Source organism: Lissotriton vulgaris, chromosome 6 (genome assembly GCF_964263255.1).
Source record: "Lissotriton vulgaris chromosome 6, aLisVul1.2, whole genome shotgun sequence".
Lineage (NCBI taxonomy): Eukaryota > Metazoa > Chordata > Amphibia > Caudata > Salamandridae > Lissotriton > Lissotriton vulgaris.
In genome coordinates, this window is record NC_141694.1 from 1,767,340,755 (window position 1) to 1,767,358,026 (window position 17,272).

The 17,272-nt window shown below is 46.9% G+C and overlaps 1 protein-coding gene across 2 annotated transcripts in view; it reads right to left on the bottom strand.

The window, feature by feature from the left end:
* ZNF395 (zinc finger protein 395) overlaps nt 1–17,272 on the bottom strand; it is a 118,935-nt gene that overhangs the window by 55,413 nt on the left and 46,250 nt on the right. For both annotated transcript variants that reach the window (XM_086928020.1, XM_086928019.1), the window contains exon 4: nt 13,009–13,118. In XM_086928020.1, the coding sequence (XP_086784146.1) occupies nt 13,009–13,118 (110 nt within the window). The remainder of the gene's footprint in view (nt 1–13,008; nt 13,119–17,272) is intronic.

Below are 17,272 nucleotides of genomic sequence, written 5' to 3' on the forward strand. Positions count from 1 at the left end.
TGCCTCTAATCTGTTGATGGGGGTGCTTTATTTGACAGGGGGCCCTCTGGGTCTCACTGTCCTTCTTGTCCTCTGCAGCCCTGGGCTGACTAAGGCAAGGTAGAGAGGGGCAGGTTACCTGCTCCAGACTGGATCCCACCTGAGAAGGGTCCACTGCGATCAGAGGCTCTGTCAGGCCAGGCCTAACAACCTCTGGGGCAGTTCCTTCATCAGGGTTAAGATCAGTTCCCTGAGGAGGCTGATCCTGTCCTACTGTCTGGTGAGGGGGAGATTTCTCTTCCTCCTCCATGCTCTCAGTTTGGGTGGAGTGATCCATCATTTCAGGCTTCACAACACACATATCTGTTTGAGTTTGGGCTGTGGCCATCACAGCCCCACCAACCTTTTCAGGAGGAGACTCAGTTTGGGTTTCTGCTGTTATCATAACAGCTTTGCTATTCTGTTTTGGAAGAGCTTCTGGTAAAGATGGGGCAGAGAGTTGCTCAGCCCTACCAACCCTTTCAGGAAGGACATCTTGAATTGGGGCTATAGCCAGTACAGCCCCACTAACCTTTCCATTGGAGTTTACCATTCTAGAATGGATTTCCTGTTCAACCTCAGCCCAGGCTGAGATTTCCAAATCATTACCCAGTAGACAGTCTACAGGCAAGTTTGGTGACACTGCCACTCTCTTTGGGCCAATGACACCTCCCCAGCTGAGACTTACTAATGCCATGGGATGATTTGTTTGGATGCCATCAATGTTTGTTACCTGGTATCTGGCACCAGGTAAAAGTTGCTTAGAGGGGACTATACAGTCAGCCACCATGGTGATGCTAGCCCCTGTGTCTCTGAAAGCTTCAACTTTCAAACCATTGATGATGGGTTCTTGTCAATATTTGCTCAAGGTATTTGGGCAAACAGAGAAGTTGGCAAACCCCATGCCAGTCTCATAAACAAGATCATTTGGGGATGGGGACCTAGATAGGCCAGGGTCCCCTTGGGCTCCAAAAGTAAACCCACCCAGATTCCTGGGTGTGCTCCCACTTCCTGGGGGATTACTGCTGACAGTAACAGGAGGTGTTGGAGCTGGCTTTGGAGGTATGTTTTCTTTATTGCCATTCTTGGGACAACAGCTGTCTGTTTTGTAATGCCCAACCTGTTTACAGGCATGACAATAAGGCTTTTTCTCAGTTGATGAAGTGTCTTGGGACCCACCCCCATTCTTGGAGTTTTGGGGCCCTGGGGAAGTCTTTTCTTTACTTTTATCCCCACCCTTATCTTGAGGCTTGGTAGACTCCTTCTTCTGGTTACTGTCCTGATTCTTAGGCCTAATCCTGGTTCTGACCCATTTATCTGCCCTCTTTCCCAATTCTTGGGGAGAGGTCAAATCTGAGTCCACCAGGTGCTGGTGTAAGAGCTGGTTCTGACAATTACTTAGGATCTGCTCCCTCATAATCAAATTATACAATCCTTTGAAGTCATGTACTTTGCTGCCATTTAGCCAACCCTCCAGAGCCTTAGTTGCACAATCAACAAAATCAGTCCAGTCCTGAGTCTGTGTCTTCTGTGTGTCTCTGAACTTTAACCTGTACTGTTCAGTGGTTAAGCCAAACCCATCTATTAGAACACTCTTCAGGACTTTGTAATTGCTGGCATCCTCATGTCTGACAGTGAGGAGCCTATCTCTCCCTTTCTCTGAAAAGGAGTACCATAAGATTGCTGCCCACTGTTCCTCAGGAACCTGCTGTACCATGCAGGCTCTCTCAAGAGCAGTCATCCATTTGTGGATGTCATCCCCTTCCTTGTAGGGGGACACAATCTTTGTCAGGTTTCTACTATCATAGGACCTGGGTTTCTCTTTAGGAATATTGCTGCCACCAGTGGCATCTAAGCCACTCAATTTCTGCTCCCTTGCCAAGGTAAGTTTAGCTTGAGCCAAGGTAAGCTTAGCTTGAGCCAGAGCTACCTCCTCCCTCTCTATCTGGAGTTGGACAGCCCTCATTCTGGCCCTATGCTCTTTCCTCTGGGAGGGAGTCATCCCTCTCTGAGATTCTCTTGAGGCACCAGAAAGATGAGAATCCCCTGATTGAGATCTCACCCTCCTGTTACCTGGGAGAATTTGGTTATGAGATCTGGAGTGGTGCTGGCCCTCTCCATTCTCATGTAGGTCTAGGTTGGCCTGGTTAAGCCTGGCAACCTGTACCTGGTTTCCCCTCTGATCCTGATATTCAGGCTCTTCTAAATCTGAACCCTCCTCTTCCTCTTCCTCCTCCTCTTCTTCTTCTTCATCTGGAAGATTCTCATTCTCAGGGGAGTGTATCCCTTCACCTGATTCTAAGGGAGCCTGACTCACCTTATCTAAGTCATCCTTTTCTAGGAGAGCTACTAGGGAAGGAATGGTAGGGCCTCTGCCCTTTTTTAGCCCCCTGGCTGTGCACAAGGCACTCAGGTCTTTGTGGCTAAGGTTGTCATATCTGGATGTTGTCCCTATAGGATCAACTATTACAGGAGCAGAGCCTGAGGCTCTACCTGTATCAGACATGACTGCTAGTGAGGTGTAAGTGGTGCACTTACCTACACTAAGTGTTTTCCTACTGTACCTTGCTAGTGAGTTGTAGTCAGGGTGTGCTAATCCCTTTAATCTACAACTACTAAGTTCAGTAGAACTTAATATGCTAAGCTTTTGATTTATATGTACCTAAGGTACTTGATGTGATCTTTCAATTTGATGTAAAGATTGCAATGGTAAAACAAACAGCAAGCTCAAATCCGCACCGCTGCACACCAATGTGAGAAGTTGGCCTGATATGTAGTGTTTCCAATTCTGGAACCACTTGGTATCAGTCCAAACAAACCCCAAAGATGTCTGGTTGTAAGTCAACCTTGTTAGACAAGCTATCCTAGTGGTAGCATGGACTAAGCAGCCTTAAAGGCTTAACTTAAGAGGTCGTGTTAAGCGAGCTGTTTTACCACATACAATCCTGTAATCAAATGAAAGGACACCACACAAGTATATATTATAAAAATATATGTATTTATTTCTAAATTACTCCCCAGTACTCTTTATGAGGAAAGGGGCACAAGCGTTAAATCAAAAGCACAGTAAAACATATAAAGTTGCACAATTATGGATGAGGGCGGGTGGCCACTCAGACCATATACTAAAAAAATGGTATAAGTAACACTTCTCGAACAGTGGTTAGGCCTAGGGCCTAGAGATTCGCTGGGAGCAGTCAGGACTAGCAATGCTGAAGTCGGGAGTAGCCCACAGGAGACGGGTGCAGCACGGAAAGTGCGGTGCGCACCAATGCAATGTCAATGGTGCGTAAAAGTTAGATAAAGTGAATTAAAAGATACTTCCGCTGAACCTAGAGGAACAAAACTTTAGACACAGACCCTAGAGGTGTGTACCAGTGTATGTACACCGGCGTTGCAATGTTACCTCACCCACAGGCCGTGGGTGCACAGGGTCGAAGTGGCGTCGGGTCTTGACACGCAGGTTCTTGGTGCTTGAAGCTGTTGCAGCTGCAGGCGATGTGAAGCAGAAGTGTCCGGTGCGATCCAAGGGTGGATCGAAGTAGAAAAGTACCTGAAAGCAGAGGGGACAGAGTCTGGGTCACTCAGCAGTGACCAGGGTGGAACCAGGACGGAACCAGGCAATGTTGGGCGCAATCAGGTGGTTGTCGATAGGCTTCTCTCCGCTGTCACGTGGGCTCTGGGGCATCTGCGACGTCCAGGAGCAGGTCACGATCTGTCCCACGTAGGCTCTCGCCGTCAGCACCGTCGGCTTCAAGATTGCAGCAAACAGCACTTGGCAAAAGCAATCCACGCGGAACCGGGAGATTGCTTATCACTCGAACCAGGAGGGTCAGAGTGGGGGCTCCTTTTCACAGGAGCTGGTGCAGATCTGGAGCAACCAGAAAAGCAAGTCGTATTTCAAGTTTCGTCGGCACAGGGGCCACAAGCCAGCTGGCAAGTGACCGGGCCAACGCGTCGAGCCAAAACAAGCAGAAGGGCCCCACGCAGCACTCGTCGAGTGTGGAGGGGTGAGCTTGGGTGCAAGTGTAGCTCGGGGTGGGGGCTTCTCAAACCCCGGTGCACAGCTTCGAGGATCACTCGTGGGCTGCACGGTCAGCGTCTCGTGGCCTTTTCAAGATGGCGTGCCCCACGCTTCCGGTCGCCTCCACTGGTCTCAGCTCTGCAGGGACTGTGGATCGGGCAGGTAGAAGGCAGGCAAGCTTGATCTCGTCGATCTCTGTCGCTCGAGTTCTGGCGGGAACTGCAACAAAGCAAGGGTCGAGGGCTGGATGGTGCCTGTTTGCACAGGGTGGTCACTCCTTGACCACAAGGGAGATTCTTCAGTCTTCTGCGTTGAGTAGAAAGTCGAAGGGTCCAGAATTCGTTTCTTATGTTTCTTCAGGATGATCTGAGTTGCATTGGCACTGCTCCCACTCTTATTCCAATCTGAGGGGTGGATCTCCTGCTAGGTCCCTCCCCTATGGGTGGGACCAGGAAGGGGGGTGGTTACACCCCCTTTCCTTTGTCCAGGTCTCACTGGAGCTGGGGCTGGGCTGCCCCAGAACCGGTTTGACCGGATTATGCAAGGGGAAGCCTTGTGCTCCCCAGGCACTGTCTGGTTTCATTCAAACCTCCCTGCTACAATCCACTATCTCCTGTCTGGGGTGGTGTCACACCTCCCTGTGACAGGAAATCCTTTGTCCAGGCCTCCTCTGCTGAGTTTCGGTCAGCAGCAGGAGGTCAGACATGTGTCTGTGGCAGAAGCATCCATTTTGTGGATCTGAGGCTCTTTTAAAAATCAACCGCGTTTTAGCAAAAGTAACATGTCGTCCCCTCTAGAGGGGTGGAATGCTACCCCCGCAGCCAGGACTGGCGAGGGGGTAGTATTCCAAATCGTATGACACCTTACACGACATATTTTGATAAAGCCAAACCAAAGTTGACATATAACCGCGAGGATTATAATGCACTTAATAGTATATGGTTTGGCATTATCCCGGAACAGCTAAGGGAATTGGTCCCGACAGCTGCAGACAGGCTCAGCTCATGCTAGAGCACCATCTCACATTAAACCACGCACTCTGCCTTCAGGATTGTTAAGGCCTGCCATAGGAGTGGCTCACAGGTTTATATGTGTCCAGATAGGTTTAGATATAGGCACACTATATCTAAGCAAGGGGTGATTACACCACCTTGCCCCAGCTGAGTGATCAGCCAGTTGTGTCAATTTTAGATAGCCAGCCAGGGGTGGCAAAAGATATGCTGCAGCCCCTGGTAGGCCTTGGATGCACCTATGCCCTGGGCACCTATAGTGCTCTGTACAGGGGCTGATAAGGTGACCCAAGCCAATCTAGTTATGCACCTAGGGTACATGGAATCCATTTTACAGAGAGAGCAGATAGCCTGGGGCCCTGATTAGCAGGGAACCAGGCCAACTAAGTCGAAAACCAGCTAAACACAAGGCAAAAAATCTGGGGTAACCATAGTCAGGTAGCCACCTTCCTACATAGTACATGGCTGCCACGTTGTCCGTTCGGATTAGGACAGTCTTGTTGTGCAAGTATTTCTGAAAGGCTTTCATTGCTAGGAAAATTGCCAGTAACTCTACGTGATTTATATGTAGTGTTTTTTGTTTGACTGTCCAGAGCCCCTGGACTGCATATTGAAGGAGATGGGCTTCCCAAACTGTCAGTGATGCGTCCGCTGTTAGTACTACCTGTGGAACCGGCTCTTGGAACAGTCGCCCCTTGGAAAGGTTTTGTGGGTTCCACCACTGCAGAGAGCGGTAAGTGTGACTGTTTACCAACACTAAGGGCCAGATGTAGGTGGCCATTTACCGACCGGTAACGGCCGATTTCGGCAGTTACCGACCGGTAAATGGTCATTCCTGATGTAGGTGCCCTATTTTACCGATTCGGTAAATTTACCTAAATCGGTAAAATACCGAATCAGTATTTTTACCGATTCGGTAAATTGGAGATGTAGGTGGGACTCTTCTGAGTCCCACAGGCCTTACCGAATCGGTATTTTACCACCCAATTCAATTGGGTGGTAAAATACCGAATCCAGGTGTGCATGTCTGTCTGCCACATGGCACACGTGCCTGAATTCGGGGTGCTAGAGGGTGTCAAAGTGACACCCCCTGCACCCTTGCAAAAATCGGTATTTACCGAAATCGGTAAATACCGATTCGGTAATGACCATTGATTCCTATGGGCTTCAATGCCCATAGGAATCAATGCGCATTACCGATTCGGTATTTACAGAATCGGTAATTACCGAATCTTAACGATTCGGTATTTAACGATTCTGAGTTACCTACATTTCCCCCCCTCTAATTTACCACTTCTTAAATACCGATTCGGTATGATTCGGTATTTTAGAAGTGGTAAATTAGAATTACCTACATCTGGCCCTAGGTCTTTTAATTGTCCTTGAGCTTGGTTCCACTGGCGTGCTAGACATTCCTGTAAGGGGTGCATTTGAAGTAGAGCATGAGGGACGATGAATATGCAGGAGGCCATCATGCCTCCTATAAGCTGCATGAACACTTGTGCTGGCAGGGAGTGGTGTGGTAGACATTTTTGAATAAGAGATTGAATGCTGGCTATCCTGGCTGGATTTGGATATGCCTTTGCTGTGGAGGTGTCTTTGTTGCTCCCAGATATTGCTGTATGTGGGAGGGTTGCAGATGTGATTTTGGGTAATTTATTGAAAACCCTAGACTGTGCAGTATCTGGATTGTCTGTGAGGTAGGGTTGGCACACTGTGTGTATGAGTTGGCTTTTATGAGCCAATCGTAGAAGGTAGGGAAGCACATGGATGTGTTGCCTCCTGAGGTGTGCTGCTACTACTGCTGGCCATTTTGTAAACACCCTTGGTGCCATAGTTACTTCGAAAGGAAGAACTTTGAACTGATAGTGCTGACCCTCTATTGTGAACCGGAGGCATTTCCTGTGAGCTGGATGTATAGGAATGTGAAAGTATGCATCCTTGAGGTCTAATGTGGCGAGGAAGTCGCCTTGCTGGAGAAGTGGGAGTACCTGTTGTAGAGTGATCATATGGAAATGATCTGAGAGTATGTATTGGTTCAAAGTTCTGAGGTCTAATATTGGTCTGAGGGAGCCGTCTTTCTTGGGGATGAGGAAGTATAGTGAATATACCCCTGTCCCTTGATGTTGCAATGGGACTAGCTCTATCGCGCCCTTTTCTAGCATGGATAGCACCTCCTGTTGTAACATCGTGATGTGTTCCTTTGACATTGGACAGTGTTTGGGTGGTATGTTGGGTGGAGTAGAAATGAGTTCCAGGCAGTAACCATACTGGATAATTTGTCTCACCCACCTGTCTGTAGTGATAGCGTTCCAGACTGGTAGGAATTGCATTACTCTGCCTCCGACTGGTGTTAAGTGGTCTAGAGGGAGTGTTAAGAAGTCACTGTTTGGTGGCAGTGGAGGCTCGGGTGTTGTTATTAACACGGCCTCTGCCCTTGTTATTGTTCCCTCTATAACCTCCTCTATTCGAGCCTCTATTAAAGGTGCCTTGAGTAGAGCTCTTGAATGATGATGAAGTTTGAGATATGTTGCCTCTACCAGAGTTTTAAAAGGAGGAGCGACGAAAGGAGCTTCTAGACTGTTGAAATTGAAGTGCCCCCATGGACTTAGCAGTGTCAGTATCTTTTTTTTATCTTTTCCAAGATGGTATCCACCGCAGGGCCAAATACGAAGTCCTGGTTTATAGGCTGATTGAGTATGGTAGACTGCACTTCATTTTTGAAACCTGAAATGCGGAGCCAGGCATGCCGGCGTAGCAATACACTAGTGTTGACAGACCTAGCGGCTGTGTCAGCTACATCAAGGGCGCATTTTATGGATGCGTTAGTAATGAATTTCCCTTCCTGTATTAGGTCATTTGCTTTAGATTTATGGGGTTTTCGTAGGTGTTGTAATAATCCTTCCAGTTCGTCGTAGTGCGCTCTGTCATAGCATGCTAGGAGAGCTTGGGTATTGGCAATCCTCCAGGTACTCGCTGCCTGAGAGGCAACTCTTTTCCCTGAGGCTTCTAAGATTTTAGACTCCTTGTCAGGAGGGGGAGCATCACCTGTTGTCTGTGAATTTGCTCTCTTCCTAGTATTAGATACTACTAGGGAATCTAGTGGTAGCCGAGTCCCGATGTATGATGGGTCTGTAGGGGCCGGTTTATACTTTTTTTCAATTCTTGGGTTGTGGACACGCGCCCTGACTGGGTCTTTAAAGGTGTCTGGTGCGTGCTTTAGTACTCCTTTTAGCATAGGGAGTATACGTACACTCTTCTCTGATGTTGGGAAGGTATTAAATAGAAAATCCTCCTCTGTAGGGTCAGTGTGCATGTGAACCCCATGAAACTGAGCTGCTCTGTCCACTAGTTGGTTAAAAGCGACAGTGTTGTCAGTAGGAAATGGCTTTGTGGGGTATGGAGAGGGATCAGGTATGGGTTGTGTATCATATATGTCATCAGTATCATTATGGTCCCCCCATGTGTCATCCTGGTTTCCTGGTTCGTCAGGTTGTGTAAAATCATCCTGAGGATCTTCCCCCATGTCTTCTTCCTCATCATAATGTGTAGGTGAAAGAGAATATGGAACAAAATGCATGTTAGGAGTGAAAGGAGGGGGTGTGTAAGGTCTTGAAGGGGATGTGCCAAAGTCCTTTTTCTTAGGAGGAACAGGAGAAGGGGTTTCAGTGTCCAGTCTTCTCTTGTGTGTCTTGTAGACCGATATATGTCCTGTATCAGGGTCTATATACCGTTTGTGTTGTTCTGGGCTCACTGGATCTGGATGAAAGTTCTTCCTCCACTGTCTGTGGCTTCAGCGCCGAGGATTTTGGCTCGGTCACTCACTTGTGTGGAGCTTTGTTCGGCTCGACGGATTGGTTTGGGTAGAGTGTCTTTTTAGGCTGGACGTTTGTATGAGGGGCAGCCTTCTTCCGCTCGATGGCCTGTTTCGGCTCGATGCCCTTTTTTGGTTCTACGGCCGCTTTCGGTTTGACGACCATCTTCGGTTCGAGGGTCTTCTTCGGCTCGACGGGCTTTCTCGGCTCGACGGCCTTCTTCGGCTCGACGACCTTCTTTGGCTCGACGACCTTCTTCGGCTCGACGACCTTCTTCGGCTCTGCGGCTTTTTTCGGCTCGACAGCATTTTTCGGTTCGACGACCTTCGGCTCGGCAGCCTTCTTCGGCTCGGCAGCCTTCTTCAGCTCGACCACCTTCTTGGCCTCGACGCTCTTTTTCGGATCGACGACCTTTCTCGGCTCCGCTGCCGGTTTTGAGTCGACAGCTTTTTTGTGCTCGACGACTTCTTTCGGTCTCGAGATTTTGCTCGGTCCCGAGGAACCGGAGGGCTTGGGTGTAGTCTTCGGAGCAGAGCCGGAAGGCGGGGCTTCTGAAGCAGTGTTTCGGTCGCGTCTAAGGTTTTTAAGCGATGCTTTGACCGGAGCCTTCGGTGGAGGTAGAGGCCGGGTAGGGGCTTTGGTACTCACGGTTTGCCCCGGTGTAATCTGGTCATTGGAGTCCGACTGGTCCTCTACGGTGACAATCTCCAGTTCGTCGGAGCCCTCCGCCTCTGGAAGTTCATGTTCGTCTTCGAATATGTTTTCCGGATCTGGTGCCTGTTGCTGCATCTCTTGTCGAGCAGATCTTCGTTTCCGGATAGTCTTCTTTGACTGGAACTGAGCACAAGCTTGATAGTTTTCTTCGTTGTGCTCAGGAGATAGGCACCTGTTGCATACTCTATGCTTATCACTGTGTGGAAATTTGGATCCACACTGTGGGCATCTTTTAAATGGGGTCCTTTCCATCAGCAGGAGGCCCACGTGGCGTCAAAAAGGCTCAACGGCCCGCGTCGACAACCGGAGAGAAGTGAAAGTGTTGTTGAGTCAAGGGAAACCGAGCGGAAGACAATACCGACGAATGTAAAGGATTTAGGCCTAGAAAGTAGGAAAAACGTTGGTACCGAAGCCGGAGCTGTCAAAGTGCATCCAAACCCAATGGCGGAAAAAAACAATCTGAAGATGGAGAAGATGCCCATGCGCAATGTAGTCCAGGGGAGGAGTCACCTATCTTGTGATACTTTGAAGACTCTTCCAAGACAACAAGATGCAATCATCCAGACCCAACACTAGGCGGCGATCTAATGCTAAGATATGAATTCAGCAGCCCACATCCCTCGAACCTAGGATTACTGTTGAAAGGTGTCCAATAGGTGTCCATACCTATGTCTCCTTAAAGGAAACTACAGACAGCCCTTCAATTGACATTAGATTTCTAATCCTAAATACCCAAGGTGCTCAGTAAGTCCCAGTGGCATGGAGTGTGTGTGTGCGGGGGGGGGCTGGGGGAAACAGGCATCATCATCATGAAGTGATGCACAGAGGAGAAAAAGGTTAGAATATTTTGGTCTGGACGCATGCAGACTTCTGCTGTTCTCCTGTCCAGTTTCTGAAACCAACAGGTAGAATCCCTGACAAATCGCATCTAACGCTCCAGAATCACACCACCACTTTTAGATGAACATTGGAGTTAAGATATTGGGGTGGTGATAAAAGTGGGGAAACTGAACCAGTAAATGAAAACACCGACTCACCTCTGAAAGGACACAGGGAGTCTGGATTACTAGTATGCATGAAATGTAGCAATGTGTTGTCCACCACCAGCATTAGGTGCTGCCAGATCATGGAGCCAACAAACATGAAAACTCAGGTTTCATTGCTACCACCAGTGGAGACAGAAGCACGGATGCCTTTGGTTTCCCACTTGGTGAATGTTTTATGCTTCTAAGTCGATGAGGTCATAGTTTGTGATCTTCTTAAGCTCTATATGCATCCAACTCTCCTCCAAGAGTAGTAACGTGCATGGAGCACCAGACAACTTTGTAAAATACAATGTATGTTTATGCACTCCCGCTTAATGCATACAAGAAACTCAACAGAAGCTTCCTCTGAAAAAGGAGGTCTACTATTCTACCTTAAGGACCATATATAAGAAAAGAACAATTCAACAATGCTTCTTGGCAAGTGGGCATTTTCTTTCCTGGGCAAAAGTAATTCTTTACATCTCATGAGCCAAACAACAATTTTCAAGCAGTTGTCTAAGCACATTTCTTGCAAGACTGACAAGAGGTAGAATTTCCCAAAATAAGAGGCAGATACATTGAGCAGGGCCAATCAGAGAAAGAGAAGGAAAAACAATGTGTGTTCCTCTGCATCTCAAAGACAGCGCGCCCACTGTTCTGCATGTTCTTTGCTGCTGCCCAAGTTGCGTACGGTTGAGTAACAGATTAATGAACAGGTTGCTCCATAACTATGAGCAGGCATAATGGCGGGCTCACCCATCATACAGGGGGATCATGTGTTGTACTTAATTTTTTACACCAATGAGTCTCTCTTGGCTGGAAAGCCAATACCTTTGCCATGAACTGATAATGTTGCATGTCCCTGGCAATTGAGTCTTTCCCAATACAATGCACCCCCAAAGAAGTTAGAAACCAGGCTTAGAACCTGGTTTAAGGTGACAAAAGAAAATGTGGAGTTGTAGCTGGGAGCCAGCCCTCCATGCTGGATATGTAAGATAGAGGAGGGTGCCCTTTCATTTAGTTCCTGGATTCCACAGCCCTACATAACACATCTCCCTTTGGGGCTTGGGTATCTAAGTAGAGCACTCCCTCTGCTCCTTGGTTTGCATAGGCTCTGAGAGACTAAAACCCTAAATGCAAAGTCCTAGAAAGAAAGTGAAGAATGTCCATGCACCAACGGTGAATGCTACTTATGAACAAGCCATAAATTATAGATTAAACATCTCTGAACACTTGCACGTGCTTCCTACTAATTTGCTAAGGAATTTTCATCTTCAGCTAATTTCTAAGAAGAACTGGATGTCAACTTCTCGTCCCATACGTGGTGGGCTTTCACTACAATCTCCATGGATGAGGTCTGGACTTTCCTTTCAATTTGTTCCTCAGGCGCTCCTCTTGAGCGATGTCCCTCACAAAGTCTTAATTATCCTCAAGATTGGGCAATGGCAATTCACTTTATTTGCATCTGTCTACAATCTGCGTGCACCGAATTCAGATTCTTCAGAATAAGTCTGCCCGTCCTGTACTAAAGCCTCAGAGACATGAATCTGTTTGAAACTGTCTGCGTGAATTGCATTGGCTCCCTGTTCCTAAGAGAGTGCTACTTAACACCCTGATCCTTACTATCAGGCTGTGAATCAGGCAGGACCTACCTATCTCCAAAGATGTTGCAGGTTGCACTATCCACAGAGAACATTAGTATCTATTGGCACTCAATGCTTCTCACAGTACTCTGGATTTGACAGGCCAGAAAGGGAGGGCACACATTTCTTTCCTGTCTACCAAACACTGGAATGTACTTTCTGGAGTTTAAAAAAATCTGGAAACATGGCTTTTTAAATCAGGAATTGTTTTTCCCTTTGGCTCAATTTTAATTGCCTTTTAACTCCCTTGGGTAGCTGTTTGCCCTTTACAAATATTAATTAGTATTCATTCATTCATCTACCAGAGTTGCAGATCGCAGAGTTGCACGGAGAGGTATAGTAGGGCTCCTGGCTGGTACAAACTACTAATAAGTAACGGTTAGCAACTCTTACGGCCCAGTACAGCACCCTATTCAAATGTTCCCCAACAAATAGTAGTCACCACTTATTTAATGAACTGCACAATCACCTTTGTGCAACCACAAATATATTAATGTTTGGCACAACTCGCGAGACATGGATTATAGCACTTACCAGCAACACACTCTCCCCTAACCTTTCCCTAAAAGACTGTTCAAGCAAAAGCACCAGTAAAAAATATAAATTCTTCGTGTGAAGTAACGGGATACCCAAGACCTTGGTGTATTTAAGAATGTGGGGATAAACATCGCTATCTGTAATCCAATACAAAAAAAACACATCAAAAATTCAGATCGGTCTCATCAAGGGATATATATAGCCTTCATAATATCCACTCACCTGGAACACTGCTATCTGTGCTAGGAGGGCTCTGCAGGAGAGGGCTGCAAGACAAACTGCTCAAGACCATAGCTGCCATCAACTCATCCATATCTACCGCATCAGACCGCCTGCAGCACAATATGAAGAAAGAGTTTCAAAAAGGGAAACATGGACTTGTGGGAAGACACAACAAATTGAAGCAAAGCCTAAAGAGAACCAGTGTCACTTATAGTTTGCCAAGCTTTTAAACCAATTTCTGTGGCCTAGCGTTTGACTTTGCAAATTCTACAAAAAAAAGTCTTCAGGCACAATCACTGTCCCTTTTAATGACCATCACATAAAAACACATTTGTAGACTATGTTGTACTAATACCAGCTTATCAGTAAGTAGTAATGCAATGACTTTACACATACTCTGCAATGGCGTGCCTTCATCTCATGCAAAGAGGACCAATGTAAGAAGGGACATCAAGCAGTATCACTGCAGTTCTCTCCACAGAAGATGGTGCTCATGGGCTTTCTCTACAATGACAGAAGCATTTTGCCTTCAATATATTCCCTTTACCCCAACATACCCAAAGGGACCCTGTCAGGTAAGTGTATAACCTGCCCAGGAGTGGCACCAAGAGGCCACGAAATTGGTAAACATAATAACACATTGACAGTCTCAACATATACAAAGGCAATACATAAATGTGGTCGAGCGCAGCAGAGTACGTTTCTAGATAGGTAGGAGCAGATAGGCTTACAGATATATTTGATCTCGAATGCATGAGACCAGCTTCTTGAGGAATGTCAGAATGTCACTAAAGACGACAGTCACCGGCCGTGCAAAGGACTTATAACTCCTTTCTTGGAAACAGGACAGTCGGTTCACATATAATACATCTCACCGGTCTACATGGGTCTATTGCTGTGTGCCCCAATAATATAAGCCTGGTAGGCCCCTGGAGACTGCACAACCCTTCCACTAGGATCAGGAGGACGGGACATTTGGTCCATCACTGCTTTATCTTGCACCGTGGGTAGAGGGAGGGTAGGGGTTAATGTTGTGGTTTCATTTGTGGTTTCATTATATTAAATACTAGCAGCCCGTCCCGACGTTGTCCGGGTATGAAATAGAATGTGTGCAATGTGTGTAATAGGCAAGGGAAATTTATTTTAAAATATCGCGGTATACAACATTTTTAGCATGGAAGTGTCACAATAGTTAGGCATGTGTGTGCAGATACTGTGTGTACCACGGAGTAAGAAGTATTAGCAGATGTCTCTAGTGTGTATGTACTCCACCTCCGTAGTTAAGAGTGTGTGAAAGTGCATTTAGTTGTAAATTTCGTGTCCCCACAGGCAGGCTGAATTGCGTCATCTCCCGCTTGAGGCCCGGCTCCAGTTTTGTTTGATGATGTGCTTGTGGTGTAAAGTCGTTGATGCAGAGAGTTGAGTGGGTGACAGCGCGTGCTGGAGACGCGGCAGGTGTGGGAAAGTGCAGTCAGTTCAAAGGTTAGTGTCCCAGCAGGCGCGCTTAGTCACGTCATCCACCACCTGAGCCCAGCTCCAGCCCTGGTTGATGTTGTGCGCCTGGTGTCAATTTGTTTATGCAGAGAGTTGAGTGTGTGACAGCGCGCGGGATACTGTGCAGTTATTGACCCCGCAGGCACGATCAGTCGCTTCTGCCCCCGCCTAAGCCCCGGCGATTGCAGCGCCCATTGGCCACGCCCCATGCTCCTGTGCAATTGCTGCACCCATTGGCCTTGGCCACGCCCCCGGCCCAACGCACAGGTTTGTTTTCCACACGCCCTTAAGGCACGTTTTTTTGGGGGGGGAGGGGGGGAATGTGCTGCGCGATTGTTGCCGTTTATTGCGCCCATTGGCCACACCCCTTGGTGCCGCGCAATTGCAGCGCCCATTGGCCTTGTTCATGCCCCCAGCACAACGCACACGTTTAAGGAACGCTTTTTTTTGTCGTCATGCCGCGCCCCGCCCAAGCTCACAAGGGACTACTTTGCCGGTAAGGTTCTTTTACGTTTCTAATGTATATGGTGGGTAGCTGTATAGCTTATGTCCATCTGCTGCAACTGACCTTTCCAATACTGTATTGGGTGTTGTGATTGGTGCTGTGGTTCCTGAGATTACCCGCCTCAAAGGTTTGGGCTCTCTCTTTATTATATTAGTATAGATTAAAAAGGTACATGGAACATTACACCATCCTCACAGATCAATTGTGTAGGGGAAGTGTTATCTGCCTTTGCATAATTCACCTTCAATGCTGTCCCCTGTTCGGTCAATGTGAATTCCACGTATACCAATAAATAAAATTGTTAAAAAGGAGGTCAAGTAAGTAGTGATCAATGTGCTGTATAAATATTCCAAACATGTCAGGAAACAAATAAGTTATTGAGAAGGGTGACCATTGATAACACGATAAAGACACTGGTTCATGGGGATTGAGGACACAGTAAGAGTTTGCTCTATCGGATAGCAATACACTGAGAGAATCACAATTAGACAGAGAACCGATCTACACAGCAAAGTAAATCCCTTACTCTACGACCACAGAAATCACAAAGCTAGCAGTGGGACACCAGAATCCACATAAACTCTCTCAGCTATGAATCCAGCATGAACACTCCACAATCCCAATTACACAAACACACATAGGGAAAGAAATGCGTTACTTACCTGTAACTGCAGTTATCCAGTATTGGTGTCTTTAATAGATTCACATGCCTGAATCATTCCCAGTCGTCGAGATGGGAGTCCCAGGTACATAAACAAAGTAATGTCCTATAGACATATAGAGAATAGTAGGCCTAAAGGCCTCACATTAGTAACATATCCATGTCCTTTTGTAAAAAGGACCAAACTCTAGAGAAGAGCCAATCAGCTGTCACCTCCCTCTAGCACCCTCCTGCAGGAGCCTCAGTGCCTCAGATTTTCGTACGCACTAAGCTAAGTAGGCGTGTTACTGAGAGAATTAGGTGAGTCCTTCCAGGGGAGGCGGGAGGGTTGCATGTAAATCTATGAAAGACACCAATACTGGATAACTGCAGTTACAGGTAAGAAATGTGTTACTTACCTGTAACTGCAGTTATCCAGTATTGGTATCTTTCATAGATTCACATGCCTGAATCATTCCCCGTCGTCGTGGTGGGAGACCCCGGTATATAAAAAGAGTAATGTCATAAAGACATATACATAGCAATAGGCTAGAGGCCTCTCATTAGTAACATATCCACGTCCTTTTGTAAAAAGGACTAAACTTTGGCCAAGAGCGAATCAGATATCACCACCCTCTAGAATTTCCTGGAAGGAGTCCTAGTCCCTCAGATTTTCGTAAGCACAGTGCTAAGTAGTACCTACTGAGAGAGCCAAGGTGAGCCCTTCCAGGGGAGGTGGGTGGGTTGCATGTGAATCTATGAAAGATACCAATACTGGATAACTGCAGTTACAGGTAAGTAACGCATTTCTTATCCAGTATTATGGGTATCTTTCATAGATTCACATGCCTGAATCAGAGTACCAAGCAATAACCAGCATCTTTTCGTATGGTACAACATGTAAAATCACACGATATAAGAATACCATTTGTAAAATATAACAAGTACCAAAAACAATATAATAGAGAAATGTGCAAGTAGGCAGTAGGAAGGTGGGATGAAGAAAGAAGGCCCACCTCTAGTGAAATAGATGACGGAGCACAGCTTGATCCACTGCTGCATCTTTCATAAGTTCAGAATCCAAACAGTAGTGCCTGGTAAACGTATGTGGTGTCTTCCACGTCGCCGCTCTGCATATGTCGATAATGGGCACTCCTGCAAAGAGTGCCATTGAAGTGGAGACAGCTCTGGTTGAATGAGCTCGAACTTTAGAATGCAGAGGATGACCTGCCTGTTGATGGCAGAAAGTAATGGCTGCAGAGATCCAACGAGAAATGCTCTGCGTAGTCAAAGGAAGACCCTTTCTGGGCCTGCTGAAGGTGACAAAAAGTTGGTTGGATTTCTGAAACTGTTCTGTTCGGTGAATGTAGAACTTCAGACAACGCTTGAGGTTTAACCCCTTCGAGGCTGATGACGAGCTGGGCTCGTCATGGTGTAGCCTTCTCAAACACTGATGACGAGCCCAGCTCGTCATGAACAATGGGTTTTTTAAAAAGTCAGCATAGAAGGAGAATCAACGCAGCGCGCATGTGGTTAAAGAGTGGAGAGACCTCTCTGTTGCGGAAAGTGGATGTGGGAAGAAAGTCCGCTAGACTATAGGTTCATTCAGGTGAAAATTAGATGGA